The sequence below is a fragment of the Mirounga leonina genome, unplaced genomic scaffold, assembly GCF_011800145.1.
Source record: "Mirounga leonina isolate KUSES-001 unplaced genomic scaffold, KU_Mleo_1.0 Mir_174, whole genome shotgun sequence".
NCBI classification, from domain to species: Eukaryota; Metazoa; Chordata; class Mammalia; order Carnivora; family Phocidae; genus Mirounga; species Mirounga leonina.
In genome coordinates, this window is record NW_023270451.1 from 75,537,493 (window position 1) to 75,552,902 (window position 15,410).

The window sequence follows — 15,410 nt, forward strand, 5'->3', positions numbered from 1 at the left end:
TGCTGCCACCTCTGTGGAAACCACTGAAATAATGAGACAGTCTTTGGTCCATGCACAAGGCATCTTGTGTTAACAATGAGGTCGCAAGTTATCCGAACCTCTCAGCTACTACCGAAGGTGCAGAAATCTTTTCCTTATTCCTCTATAGCTGTAGAAGATTGGGTTAAGGGGGTTAGCTCACACCTTCCTTGCCTAGACATGTATTGTAACCTCGAAGAATTCTACTCAAAAATGATTTTGTTAAACTTTCCTGGAAGATCTGGAATTTCTATTCATCCCTGCCATGTAAGGGGTGGGCATGAGAAATCCTCACTAGCCTCAAATGCTCTTGCTCTCCTTGCAGAGTCCCTTCTCTTCTAGCAGAGACAAATATTACCCCTTCTCTCAGAGAGATGGTAGAGGTGGTGTTAGTACAGTTTAGAAAATGGCAAGCCATGTAATTAAGCTGGAGCTTAGAGTGGATATGGGCAAACAGTATGAGCAGGCAGGGAGATCAGATAGGGCTGAAATTGTGGAGAGCCTTGGATGAAGTAGGGAGCCAGAGACATTACAGAACAAAAGGGGGAGATAGATGAGAGCTACAATTAAGGAAGAATCATCTATCATAGTGTGGATCCCTGTGAAATATTTTTGCAATGCACTTGGGAAGACAGTATCTAGATAAGAAAATCAAATGATAGGGGCGCCTGGGTGGCTCAGTTGGTTAAGCGACTGCCTTCGGCTCGGGTCATGATCCTGGAGTCCCAGGATCGAGTCCCGCATCGGGCTCCCTGCTCGGCAGGGGGTCTGCTTCTCTCTCTGCCCTCTTCCCTCTCGTGCTCTCTGTCTCTCATTCTCTCTCTCTCTCAAATAAATAAATAAAATCTTTAAAAAAAAAGAAAATCAAATGATAAAAACACTTAAAACAATAAATTCCTTTTCTGGAATTAAAAGGACCAGAAGCCATATATATTTGAGCAAAGTAAAACACATGATTGTTTTAACTACATGAGACTAGAAGCCTAAGAATATGGAAGATAATTTTCCCTAAAACTGATTATCCATGATGATGTGAGAAACTAGTGGGTTGTTACCAAACTGCATGGAATTCTCCAAAAACAAGCTTCCACAATTTACCCCTTATTTTTTCCTTCTCCACCACCATCATCAAAGGGAATAAAAGACACTTGTCTTTAGTCTGCTTGAATCCTGTATACCATTTCTGTAATGAATTTTTAGCATATTAAATCATTAATTTATAATGCAGAATTTGCTTTACTAGGATATAAAGATTTGCAAGGTGCAGCTACAAAAAGATGGGGCACAGAATGAATATTGGGGAAAGAGTGATGAACTTCATCTGGAGTGGTTTAGGGAGACAATTGGTAAATCTGAATTTTGAGGGAAAAGCATTCCAAAATAAAGGGAACAGCATGGGCAAAGCAGGGATTCATTAAATTTGCTGGTGCATAAAGTATGAGAGTAGAGGGAGCTTCAGCTTGAGGGGTATAGGATGAGAGAGGGATGAACTCATAGAGGGATGGTAAGTGGGTTAAGAAATTTGAGATAGCCCCTGTTTTTCTAAGGGTGGTCCTAGACCACTCAGATCACAATCACCAGATGCTTCTAAAATTGAATAGGGGGATGAGCCCAAGAACCTGCTTTTAAGTAAGCTTGCCAGGTGATTCTTATGCAAACTAAGGTTTAAGAAACTACCCCTATACAAAACAAATAGCTAGCCCTTGACTGCCCTTAAGAAGGAGAACTTCACTCCTGGAGGCCTACAGTGATTGGATTTAGGACCTGTTTCGGGAAAGAGGCCAGTAGGAGAGGAATAATTTGGAAAAGGTAAGGAGGATCAGGTTACCCAGAGTTTGCCCTCCCTCTGGTCATTTTTTCTTCCAGTATCATTCCAACTTTAACAAGGCCTTTTCTGACCCCATCCCTCTTTCCTCATTGATCCAGCACTACTTCATTTGTACTTAAAAATGGCATTTCCATACAATTTTTTTACGTGTGTACAAAAGTTTTGTTTCCCCCACCCCGTTTCTATACTTCGAGCTCCTTAAAATTTGGTGTGTTTTTTTTTTTAAGTAGTCTCCGTGCTCAATATGGGGCTTGAACTCACAACCCCAAGATCAAGAGTCACATGCTCTACTGAGCCCACTTGGCACCCCAAAGTTTGGCCATTTTTTGAGTGAAAATGTGAGTACCTTCTGATATAAGTCTGTGTGTTTTGGGCGGCAGGATGAAAAAATTTTTGAAGGAATTACTTGGACATCAGTACTGAGATTTTTATTTCTCGAATTGATGTCGTATTTATGCAATAAAGACATTTTCAAACAATCTTTATATATTTGTTTCTTGAAGAAAAAAACATTTTTATTTATTTGAAAAGCAACTCACTGACTTTAAAAATTAATCACCTTTTCCACTGGGGAAATCCTTTAGAAATTTCCGACTTTGCAAGAGAACCTCCACCTTTATTCTTCATGTTCCGTCATTCATCATGGAGAAGAGTAAATTCAGGTGGCGAATCCATGCTGCCACAATATCTTTTTCACACATTTCTCCATTTATAAAATTCTTCCCTTGTTTGCTCTTCACAGTCTCTACTTCGTTATCCTTTGACCCTCCCACCATATTTACTCTTCCTACAGGACCCCCGTCTTCAGCAGCAAAACGAGTTTTCGAAGCAGTTACTTAATTAACCGCATCGAGCCCACACGGTGGAGCTCCGCCCCATAGGAGGAGCTAACACCGGCGGACCGAATTAGTCGGTCTGTCATTAACAAATAATCCCTTAATCTTTTCAGAGGAGCGAAACACACACAAAGGCCCAATCAGAAGCCGCGGCTCTAGGAGTTCGGTGGGAGGCGGGGCTGGGCAAGCGCCTTCCCACCTCCCAGCCTCCCGCCGCGGCCGTCGGAGCCTCGCGGGCTTGGGCAGGCCCCGCCCCCTGGCCAGGCGCTGCGGCTATTGGGCGGCGCGTTCCTTGCCGTCGCCTCAGTCGCTGGGAGAGGGAGGGTGGGGCGGGGCCTGAGGTGGGCCGGGGGCCCAGGGAGAAAGGCGGGGAGACGAGGGCGGGCTGGGCGGATTCGACGAGCGCCGCGGCGGTTGGCGAAGCGGACGGGGCGCAGCCTTCCCGGTGCGAGGAACGGTTCCCGCTGACAGATCCCCTTCTTCCGGCCGCGCCACCCGGGAGGCGGATCCCCGGGGCCTGAGGAGGCTTCCTCGGCCCGGCCCGCCCGCCCGCCCGCCCTCCCTCTCCCGCGGGTCACCCAAGCGGCCTGTGAGGAGGAGGAGGAGGAGGTCGTCGGGGGCGGCGGCAGGCGGAGATCGCGCTCCCCCTTTCCCGGCGGCGGCGGCGGCGGCGGCGGGGGCAGGACAATGGAGGTGGCTGTGGAGAAGGCGGCGACGGCGGCCGCGGCGGCTTCGGCGGCGGCCGCCGGGGGGCCCTCGGCGGCGCCAAGCGGGGAGAACGAGGCTGAGAGTCGGCAGGGCCCCGACTCGGAGCGCGGAGGCGAGGCGGCCCGGCTCAACCTGTTGGACACTTGCGCCGTGTGCCACCAGAACATCCAGAGCCGGGCGCCCAAGCTGCTGCCCTGCCTGCACTCCTTCTGCCAGCGCTGCCTGCCCGCGCCCCAGCGCTACCTCATGCTGCCCGCGCCCATGCTGGGTTCGGCCGAGACCCCGCCGCCCGTCCCCGCCCCCGGCTCGCCGGTCAGCGGCTCCTCGCCGTTCGCCACCCAAGGTGAGAGCCGGCCGTGGGCGCGGGGGAGCCCGGGGAGGGGCTCGGGGAGGCGGGCGCCCTTGTGCGGCGCGACCCGCTGTCATGTCGCCGCCGCCGGGGTGCGCGGCGGGGGAGGGGCGAGGAGGAGGGTCTGTGTTGGCGGCGGTGACATGGAGGGCCCGCGCGCTCTGCGGCGTGCCGCGCGCCCCGCGAGCAACTTCCACGGGCGCTGGGGACTTGGCGGCGCCGCCGCCGCTCAGCATTCTCCTCCGGGGTTGGGTGGCCCGTGCGACCCGCACTCTGGAAAACCGCTGTTGAGTGGGCTGTAGTGGGTAGCTCGGCTTCTTGGCCGGCTGCGTCTAGTTCACGGCTACCCTCTGCCTCCCCACAGCTTTGTCCGGCTCCATATGATCCTAATCATCTCGTGTATAACCACGTTATTTGAGCTGGAGGGGGGAGGGGAGGGATGAAGATGAAGTGATGGTGACTTTCTTTGGTGATTGATTACAGATCAGATGCCGTCTGTTTTCTGTCTTGCATGTTTCAGGTTCTTTACCTTAACGAGTCCCCGATTTCTCTCCCTTCCGCTAGGGACAAAGGAACCAAAAGAGACGGTATTTTGTTGTCTTTTCTCCTTCGAAGATTTTATTTTGAAACGGTAAAGGGTAAAGAGAAATAGAGCGAAGTGCTTTGGGGTGCAGGCTTTTCTTGTATTTTGTGAATGACAGCTGGAAATGCTGAAGTTACTGTTCTCTTTGTGGTGTTTGTTACTGTATAATGAGACTTTTGACAGGTAGTTCCCATTGCTAACGTTAACAGGTTTGAAACATTTGAAGTTAGTTAAAGTAAGCACAGTAATTATTCTAGTAGAATGCTTGAGGATTTTAAATTGTAATACTGCAAATATTGGAGCACATCATTTTTAAAAATAGAAAGTAACTGGGAAAAGGGGGATAATTAATTTTTAATACACACTTCCTTTTAGAGGGTCTAGTTGATTTGAGATAAAATGCTAATTAAATAATTGAGGCTAGGTCAAGGGGTATATGAAATTGATGCTATAAATAGTAGTGTTAGACTTCATTTGATTATATGTTACCAACAGTATCTCGTTGAGGGAGCCAATTTTCCATGGGTCTCTTAAGTTTCTGCGGGTCGTGCCAGGGAGGTACTGACTGCCCTTTGTTTCTATTTTTAAATGATGTTTGTATAAAGATCAGCCTTGGAAGATAGAGATAGTGTCTTCCATCAGAGCAAAGAGCAGGCGTGCATAGGGTCCAGTATAATGTCTCTACTGGAGTAAAAGGCAGGCATGCTTACTGCCCATGACAAAAGATTGGGGTTCTCTAAGTTTAGGTTTCCTCTTGTGTAACACAACCCACTGCCTGTACAGGTGTCAGCCGGCCCTCTTCACCTTGCCTGGTGGGAACTGGGGTTCTGGGAACCAGTGCAAAAATGTTGATGCTTGGGCGCCTGGGTGGCTCAGTTGGTTAAGCGACTGCCTTCGGCTCAGGTCATGATCCTGGAGTCCCGGGATCGAGTCCCGCATCGGGCTCCCTGCTCGGCAGGGGGTCTGCTTCTCTCTCCGACCCTCCTCTCTCATGCTCTCTCTCTGTCTCTCTCAATAAAATTAAAAAAAAAAAATGTTGATGCTTTGGCTCATGTTATTGTAACTAATAAACTGCCCCTTGTCTCTCATCCCTGAGTCTTTGTATCTTCTACCATGGTAAGCTAGCTTGCAATTAGGCTGAAGTCTCAGATCTTTTACACTGTTTTCTCTGATGTGGCCCACCTGTTGGAAATTTAGTACAGGTGAAACAAATCTTAGTTCTTAATTTTTAGACACATTTTAAGGTTTCTTTTATTTATGTTTTAATTGGTTAAGCAGGCTAGTGGCCGATTAGGATCTGAATTTTGCATAATCCTAGAATTAAGATTTATCGTGTGCCTGGCCATGACATTTAGACCTGAATGAATGAGAACATGGGTAATAAAAGCTCTGAAACTAGACTCTGAGACAAGTTTTCAATTTCAGATTTCTCAAAATGTTCTGTGCAATTCTAGTCTCTCAATGTATTTTATCTTGGTGTTTGTATCAGCGAGAGTTCCAAGGAAGCATTTAAATTGGAAGGTAATGTCTTTTGCTTTTATACTAAGACAAAGTCTCTACTAAATGATACTTTAAATACAGTACAAAAAAAGAGTTAGGGTTATTTTCAATAAATTAAAATACTGTCTATCCTGAGTCTTATTGACTTGGATATATTCTCTCCCTTCCTCTCGCCTTGCAAACTTATTTAAATACTAGCTGAAGTAAAACTTGAGTACATTTCATAAATATATAGGGTTCATTTGATCATCTGTACTTCATTCTCCTAATGAACTTGTGGGTATAGTCATCATGGGTTAAACTATAATACCTACAGGAGCTAAGCTAGAAATCTCAGTTAGAGAACTATGAACTTGGGGGTAAAATAATAGGGAAGGGAGAGGGAGGGAATGGGAGGGGAAGTAAACTCAGCTCCAGCAGGTTGTCATGCAAGAGGGGAGGGCCAGTATTGAAGGATATATATATATATATAATTTCTTTTAATGAGAAGTCTGAAGCCCAGATTTTTGTGAGAGCTTTCTTAGTATTAGATATTGGCAAGTAAATAAAAAAATACACATGCATACAGGCCCATTCTATAGGCCAAACAAAACAAGTTTTGTTGAGGCCACAACCATGTTGCAGTTATGCTCTTCCCTTTTAGATTTAGTTAGTGGTTTTCAAATTTTAGCTCTACTAGAGTCACTGGTATACTTATTAAAAATTTAGATTTCTAGGGGCACCTGGGTGGCTAGGTTGGTTAAGGGTCTCCCTTCAGCTCAGGTCATGATCTCAGGATCCTGGGATCCTAGCCCCCATGGGGTGGGCTCCCTGCTCAGTCGTGAGCCTGCATCTGCTTCTTCCTCTACCCCTCCCTGCTTTTGTGTGCGCGTGCTCTCGCTCTCAAATAAATAAATAAAATCTTTATTTTTTAATTTGTTTTTAGGATTTTATTTATTTGAGGTAGAGCGAGAGCAAGCAAGCGAGAGAGGAGCTCCTCCCCCCCATGCAGGGCACCATCCCCGGACTCTGGGATCATGATCTGAGCCAAAGGCAGATGCTTAACTGACTGAGCCACCTAGGTGCCCCTAAATAAAATATTAAAAAAAAAAAAAAAAGATTTCTAGGCCTGTCCCTCCAGAGAGCCCAACTTGGCATAGTTATAGAATTCTAGAGTATATTAAGCTCTAGTGTTTCTTTAGTTCAAGCAGTACTATATTCCAAAATAAAATTGATCATAAGAGGATCCCTTAGGAAATTAAGACCAAAATTCAAGGTATAGAATAACAGTTTTCAACATTATCAGACCTAATTTTTCTGTTAAATAATTTTCGGTGCTCCATGTTATCCTAAATGAAATTCATGGAAAATAAATCCTTCTAAAATGTTTTTTTATGAAAAAGAAATAAAGCTAATTTATAACAACAAAAAGGTATGTATTATGATTTATAAATGCCCGGACACAATTACATTAGCTCTCAAGACCTCATTGAGAACATGGGTCAAAACTGTCCTTTTGTAAGGCTGCCAGTTGGAAGGAATGAGGATGAGAGACCACACGCTAAAGTTGGATGACTACCTTGGATGTGATTGTCATTTTCTTAGTGTGCAGTTATATCCAGGAAAGAAGGAAAAGCTTAGAAAACAGATTTTCTTTAGGTACATTATAGGTACCCGAAGTCAGAAGACAAACTGATCTTGGACAAATGTTACAACATTGTGCAATATTTTGTGGTGTTGATGTAGTGTTCAGCAAAAGAGTAGCAAACTCTATTTTTTTCTCTTTAATTTTTTATTTAAATTGAATTAGCCAACATATAGTACATCTGTAGTTTTAGATGTAGTGTTCAATAATTTATCTGTTGCGTATAACTCCAGTGCTTATCACATCACGTGCCCTCCTTAATGCCCATCACCCAATTACCCCATCCCCCAACCCTAAGCTATTTTTAAAAGAATACTGAGCATACTCTTGAAAAGGGTCACATTATTTGTCCAGGGAGAGTAAAAAATAAGAAACCATCAGTTTTCTTAGACTTCTATACTAACTGGCAGTCTATAAGATGTAACTGTCAATTCTGGGATCTGATTTCTTTGGGTTCTTGGTAAGAAGTATAAATCACCTTGTGAGTACAAGATATAATGTCAGAGAATTAATAGTATTTAAGATTGATCCATATTGCCTACCAGTTTTGTACACAGTTATATAGACAGTATTCACCTGTTAATGGAAATTATACTATTGTTTTCAATTTGGGGCTATTAATGAATAAAACTGTTACAAATATTTGTAGACAAGTCTTTATGTGGATATGTTTTCATTTCCTTGGGTAAATACTTGGAATTTCTTGTTTGCATCATAAATGTGTATTTACACTGGTTGTACTGTTTTGCATTCCCTCCAGCAACGTATGAGAGTTCCAGTTGGTTCACATCCTCGCCAATTTGGGTGTTAGTATTTAATTTTAGTCATTCTGGTATGTGCAAAGGGGAGTCTCATGGTTTTAATTTTCATTTACCCGATGAGTAATGATGAGCATCTTTTCCTGTGCTTATTAGCTATTACAGCTTTTTGGTAAAATTTCAGTTTATCTTTTGTAGATTTTTAAAATTAGGTAATGGATTACATTACTGAAAAGTAAATATTCTTTATATGCATTCTGTATCCTGGTCCTCTGTTAAATACGTGTATGCACATATTTACTCCTGTACCTTGCCTGTTCGTTTTCTTAATGGTGTCTTTTGAAGAGCTGAAGTTTTAAATTTTGATTAAGTCTGATTTGTCAATTTTTTTCTTTTTTCTTAATTTTTTAGAAGATTTTTATTTATTTGATAGAGAGAGATACAGCAAGAGAGGGAACATAAGCAGGGGAGTGGGAGAGGGAGAAGCAGGCTTCCCGCTGAGCAGGGAGCCCTATACGGGGCGGGGGGGGGCGGAGGGGGGCTCCATTCCAGGAAGCTGGGATCATGACCTGAGCCAAAGGCAGGTGCTTAACGACTGAGCCACCAGGTGCCTTTTTTCTTTTTATAGTTAGTAATTTTTGTGTTCTATTTAACAATTCTTTGCCTACCGTGAGTTTACTAAGATTTTGTACTTTCAGTATTTTTATAGTTTTGGTTTATATATTTAGATGTGTCATCTATTTTGAGCAATTTTTGTATTAGGTATAAGGGTTGAGATTCATGTTTTTAACCATATGTTAAAGTATCATTTATTTGAAAAGGGTACTTTTCCCATTACATCACTTTGGCATTTTTGTAAAAAATCGGTTGAACATATATGTATGATTCTGTTGCTATACACTTTTCTGTTCTTTTGAGCTATCCATTCAGGAATAAGTGTTTGGGTTTTTGTTTTGTTTTGTTTTGTTTTTTTATTGCTGTAGCTTTTTTTTTTTTTTTTTTAAGATTTTATTTACTTATGTGAGAGTGCCAGAGAATGTGGGAGCATGCGCAGGGGGAGAGTCAGAGGGAGAGGGAGAAGCCCAAGCAGACTCCCTGCTGGGTAGGGAGCCTGATGTGGGACTCCATCCCAGGACCCTGGGATCATGACCTGAGCCGAAGTCAGACGCTTAACCGACTGAGCCACCCAGGTGCCCCTATTGCTATAGCTTTCAAAGCAAATTTTCAATCGGACAGTTTTGTTCTTTTTCAAAATTGTTTTGCTCTTTGAAGTAATTTACATTTCTTCATAAATTTTAGAATCCACTTGTTAATTTCTACACAAAAGCCTGCTATGATTTTGATTAGAATTGCATTAAATCCAGATACCACTTTGGGGAGAATGATCTAACAATATTGACTATCCCTATCTATAAACATGTTTTATCTCCTATTTAGATCTTTAATTTCTCTCAGCACTATTTTATCATAGTAGTCTTGCACAATATTTGTGAAGTTTATTCCAAAATATCTTATGATAATGTTTTTTTTGTTTGTTTGTTTTTTGTTTTGTTTTGTTTTTTTCATTTTATTTTATTTTTTTAATGAGAGACAGAGAGCACGAGAGGGAAGCGGGTCAGAGGGAGAAGCAGACCCCCCGCTGAGCAGGGAGCCCGATGTGGGACTCGATCCCGGGACTCCAGGATCATGACCTGAGCCGAAGGCAGTCGCTTAACCAACTGAGCCACCCAGGCGCCCCCTATGATAATGTTTAATGATATTGGTGTTTTTAAAAAATACCATTTCCAATTGTTGCTAGCTAAAATACAATTGACTTTTGTATATTGGTTGTATCACATTATCTTGCTAAATTCAATGATTAAATCTTAATAGTTTTTTTGTCTCTTAAGATTTTCTTTGTAGACTATCCTGTTGCTCACAGGTAGATAGTTTTACTTCTTTCTTTCAAGTCCTAATTTCTGTCATTTTCTTCCCTTACTGCACTAGGTAGGACCTCCAGTACAGTATTGAATAGAAGTTTAATTTCACTATTAAATGAGAGATGACATCCTTGCCTTATTCCTGATCTTAGGAGGATAACGTTAGTTGTTCACCATTAATATGTTAGATCTATTAGCTTTTTACAGATGCCCGTTATCACAATTAAGAGCTCTTCTATTCGTAGTGTGCTGAGGATTTTAATTGTGTTGGATGATGAATTTTGTCAAATGCATTTTCTGTATCTGTTAAAATGATCATCTGGGTTTTCTCTTTTTTTCTGTTGATGTTGTGAATTATGTTGATTTTCAGATGTTAAACGTATCTTGCATTCTTGGGATATACTCTACTTGGTCACCATGTATTATCCTGTTTGTGTACTTGTGGATTTGATTTGCTAATATTTTAGCGACTTTTTTATGTTCATGAGGAATATTGGTGATAGAGTTTTCTTGTATCTTTATCTGATTTTGGCATCAGGATAATAACTGTCCTCAAAATGAGTAAAGTGTTCCATCTCTAATTTTCTGAAAGAGGTTTTTTTAAGTTAGTATTAATTTTTTAAATATTTGACAATTCAATTAATCCATCTGGGTTTGGAGTTTTCATTATGAGAAGGTTTTTGATTAGGAATTCAGTGTCTTTACTTGATACAGGGCTCTTCAGATTTTATATTCATGAATCCATTTTGATAAGTTGAAAATTTTCTGTTTCATATAATTGGTGCATTTTTAACATATATTCTACATACTCCCTTTCCCTGTTAATGTTTTCAAGGCCTGAACAATGTCCCGGACCTCTTTTGTTTCTACTTGTAGTGTTTGCTCTTTTTTCTTGTTTGCTATTCTTAAGGGCTTATCTACTAACTTTTAGCTTTGTTAATTTTATTTATTGTTTGTCTCTGCTTTAAAGGTATAATTTTCTCTCTAAGCATGTGTTGGCCACCTCAAACAAATTTTATGTTTTTATTAACATTCTATTAAAATATTTTAAAATTTTTCCTGTGATTTCTTCTGTGACTGATGGGTTGCTTAGAAGTGTGTTAATTTAAAGGTATATGGGGATTTTCTGGATAGTTTATTCCATTGTAGTAAGAAAAAAAATACTCTGTAAGACTTAAATCTCTTTAGAAGTTATTGAGACATTTGATGTCCTAACATATTGTTTATCTTGGTGAATGTTCTATGTATATTTGAAAAGAATTTAAATTCTATCCACAGTTGTTTGGTGTAGTGTTCTATAAATGTCAGTTAGGGGCGCCTGGGTGGCTCAGTTGGTTAAGCGACTGCCTTCAGCTCAAGTCATGATCCTGGAGTCCCGGGATCAAGTCCCGCATCGGGCTCCCTGCTCGGCAGGGAGTCTGCTTCTCCCTCTGACCCTCCTCCCTCTCCTGCTCTCTGTCTCTCATTCTCTCTCTCTCAAATCAATAAATAAAATCTTTAAAAAAATAAATAAATGTCAGGTCAAGTTGGTTGATAGTGTTGTAAAAATCTTTGTTTTGGTTTGGTTTTCTTTTTTTTTTTTTTTTTGGTCTACTTATATCAGTTACAGAGAGAAGAATGTTAAAATCTCATGATTGTTGACCTTTTTATTCCTTTAATCCTGGTTAGTTTTTGCTGCAGATATTTTAACACTTTATCTTATTGATTAATTGCCTGCCCTTTTTAACACCATGAAATGTTCTTTATCTCTCGTACTACTTTTTCATGAAGTCTACATTGTCTTAGGTTAATACAACTACACCAGTTTTCTTACCTCTGTTTGAATGGTATATTTTTCCATTCTTCTACTTTTAACCTTTCTGTTTAAAGTAGATCTCTTGTTGATAGTGAATAGTTGTGTCTTGCTTTGTTATCCAACCTGTAAATTTTGCTTTTATTCTTTAATCCATTTACATTTTAAGTAATTATTAGTATGGTCAAGTTTAAGTCTACTTTTTAAAAATTTGTTTTCTTTTTGTTCCTGCTGGGCCTCTAGTATCTTTGTTTTTCTCAATCCCTTAGCTACTGTTCTCTGGTAAGCGTCCCAAAGTCTTGCTGTGCATATGCATGGTAGCCTTCACCAAGGACCTTGAGAAACCCTAGAGAGACTACTGGCACCCTCACTCTTTGCAGCTCTCTTCTCTCTAGTGTTTAATCTCTTTCAAGCCCCAAATTTTCCTCTGGCCTTTTAAGCTATGTTCTGCTTAGGCTCTAGCTCCCTGCATTGTGGTTGCGAAATAGTCCCCAGGCAGAGAATCAAGATATGTTAGGGGTTCACCTCCTGAATTTCCCTTTCCAGGGATCACAATCCTCATTGCCTGTTTTCCAATGCCTGAAGACAGTTGCCTCATATATTCTTCCCAGTTACATACAGTTGTTCATGGCAGGCAAACTTGTCTTGGTACTGGTTACTCTGTCCTGGTGGAAAGTTGATGTCAAAATACCATTTTTAAATTGCATTGAACCTTTTAAATACACTCACATGTGGGTAACTTGATTCTTAGATCTCTAGATTTTTATCTTTTTAATTTTTCTTAGAGATCTCACCAAGTTAAACTATCATCCTAGATGCACGAGCCCTACGTTTCTTCCTATAACCTTGACCCCTTTCTCAAATTTACTTCTGCATTTTCAAGTACATACTAGACCAGTAGTCTCCAGAATGGGATGTGTGTCACACATTATGAGGTAACATAATTCATTGAGTTGAGGGAAAACATTAGAACTTCTTTAAGTTAAGCGTTAAAGTACTTGATAACTAGTATGTCATGGTCACATGAAAAAGCATGTCAAAGTGGCTACATCTCACATATGGCATACAAAGTATTCTGAGGAGGAGGAAGGAGGGCTGCTGCAAATCCTAAAGGTAACTTTGTATGAGTTAGGAATACATGTCCTCTTGACATATGTAGCACCAAGGACTACATGGCATAGGAAGTGGAATGCATATTAATCTCCATTTGCCCTCTTAAATTAAGTAGTCCCTTGTGCTGTACAGCCAATCAAACTGTACACAGCTGCCCTGGAGGTAATAGGATTTCTATACTGCAGACCCTAATGTGACCCTCACTCCACCCCTAGTGCGCGTGCGCACGCGCGCGCGCGCGCGCGCACACACACACACACACACACACACACTGTAATACAATTTACATGTTCTTTGATAAGTTGGCTTATGGATTGTAGCCTCTGTTTTTAACTAAAATGACTGTCAAAAATTGAAGATCATGGTAGACCATTACCAGGACCCTGACACAAAACCCTGTAATCTCAGTTCCTAGGGAATTCCCATATGGAGGCCACTCACAAAAGCCCCTCAGTTTCAGCAGCCTGGAGAGTCCCTAAGTTGTAGGATGTAGGGCACATGTGTAATGGCCATAAAAAGTGATCCCCAACTCCAATTAATAGCATAGAGGGGTATATTTAAGTCTGTCATCAAGGTTGGATGCTGATAACTTGGCTCCTCCCCAGTTTAGGAAAATACAGAAGGCTCCTTGGGGCTTTCCATATTTGGTGACTTCTTTAGTGTTACATAGAGGGATAGATACTTGTCATTTCCTGGAACCTGAATATGCAGTCAGTGATGGATTAGCCAGCAAGGAGATCTGTATTCTATAGAAAGCTGTTTTTGTTGCTGCTCCATTTTGTTTTTCATTTTATCAGGTGTATGGAGTTGATGGGAGTCGTGATTTTCCACCAGCCCTAAATTATTTGAATATTTGAAATCTCATTTTCAGCTATGATAAAGATAATACTAATTTGTAAGCGTAACAGCATTAGAGTGGCAGAATTGATATTTTATAGGCTCTTTATCAGTCTTGTGAGGTTAATTAACATAAGTGATTTTCTAACTAAATCTAGTAATTGGGCCTAAAAGTTTCAGAATTACTGAGAAGACTCTTTGAAATTGATTGACATCCTCTGTATTAATGATGAACTATGCCTTAAATGTATATTACATCTTGGACTGTTAGAGAATAGTGGTATGAAGCTATCATGATTAGCAAGCCATTTAAAAATATTTTACCCTGATTTTATTCTTTCAAAATGTCTTGTTTGTGTGATTTATTATATACAGGATATACTAGTTCCATAGTATATATACATAATAAATATATATGTAGGTGCATGTTCAAATACTTGTGTTTAAAACAACATGTGAACATAACTATCAGCTGAATTGCCTCAGTGTTTTTCTGTGTTTATCTCATCTTTAGAAATGGTTTTCAAATCCTCTTCTAAGTTGTAAAAATACAGGATTCCTCAAAGAACTTTGTTCTGATTTCCTCTAAAATACATAGTCCATAGGTACTCTTGTCATGATGCAATAAATTTAAAAGAAAACTGTCATATATAGTAACTGGGAATCATAACTACCAGACCTTTATTTTACCTTGATCATGAGAATAGTCTTTCTGGGATCTCTTGACTGTATATTCAGCATTAAGGATGACCAGGAGGAGAGCCTTTCGCACATGACATTCTTAGTATCTGTCTCTTTGTACTGGTGCATGTTGATTTATGTTCCTTCTGGTCCTCATCAATCTTCTATACTTGACTTGTGTGTCATGTGCCTTAACTTGCTTTTACTAATTTTCTCAGCTCACTTTCCCACCTATCTTTTGGTATTAAGGTTTCCTCCCACTTCTCTGATCCTTCATTTTTGGCCTCCTGTTGTCCTCTGTTCCTTTCCCTTCTCTGGAGATTAGAGTGAGGAGATCACCTAGGACAAGACTTTAGGAATTCAGATATGTAATGGATATGTAGGATGGAAACCCAGAAAGGAGATTGAGAAGAGGTATGAGAAAACCAGGAAAATGTAGAGTCGTGGAAGCCAAGGAAGGAAAGTATTAACAAAGGCAGTGGTGTTTCACAGTGTGGTGTTACTGCAGGGTCAAATAAGAGAGGCCCAAAACATTTTAAGTGTTAGAAGCATGGCAGTTGTGCAAAAGCATATTTTGGTGGAGACGTAGAAGGGGAAACCCTACTGGGGTAGGTTTTGCAATGGGTGGGAAGTTAAGACAACTCTGTGGAGAAGTTTAAAGGGATAAGGCAATACTTGGGGAGAAAAATGGAATTAAGGAGGGTTTCTTGTTTATTGCCTTTTTGTAAATAGGAAAAGCTTAAGCATGTTTATATGAAAGTGGAAGAGTTCAGTCAAGTGAGCTATCGCATATACCACAGAAGGGATTTGTAAGTGAGTGTGTGAGGGTTCTGAGAAGGCAGGATAGGATTGATCCAAGGCATA

The 15,410-nt window shown here is 41.0% G+C and overlaps 1 protein-coding gene across 3 annotated transcripts in view; it reads left to right on the top strand.

The window, feature by feature from the left end:
* Window positions 1–3,063: 3,063 nt before the first annotated feature.
* TRIM24 (tripartite motif containing 24) overlaps window positions 3,064–15,410 on the top strand; it is a 97,266-nt gene continuing 84,919 nt past the window's right edge. For 2 of the 3 annotated variants that reach the window (XM_035021187.1, XM_035021189.1), the window contains exon 1: window positions 3,064–3,733. In XM_035021187.1, coding sequence (XP_034877078.1) covers window positions 3,370–3,733 — 364 coding nt within the window. In that variant the 5' untranslated portion in view covers window positions 3,064–3,369. The remainder of the gene's footprint in view (window positions 3,734–15,410) is intronic. The other variant, XM_035021188.1, reaches the window with a different exon arrangement.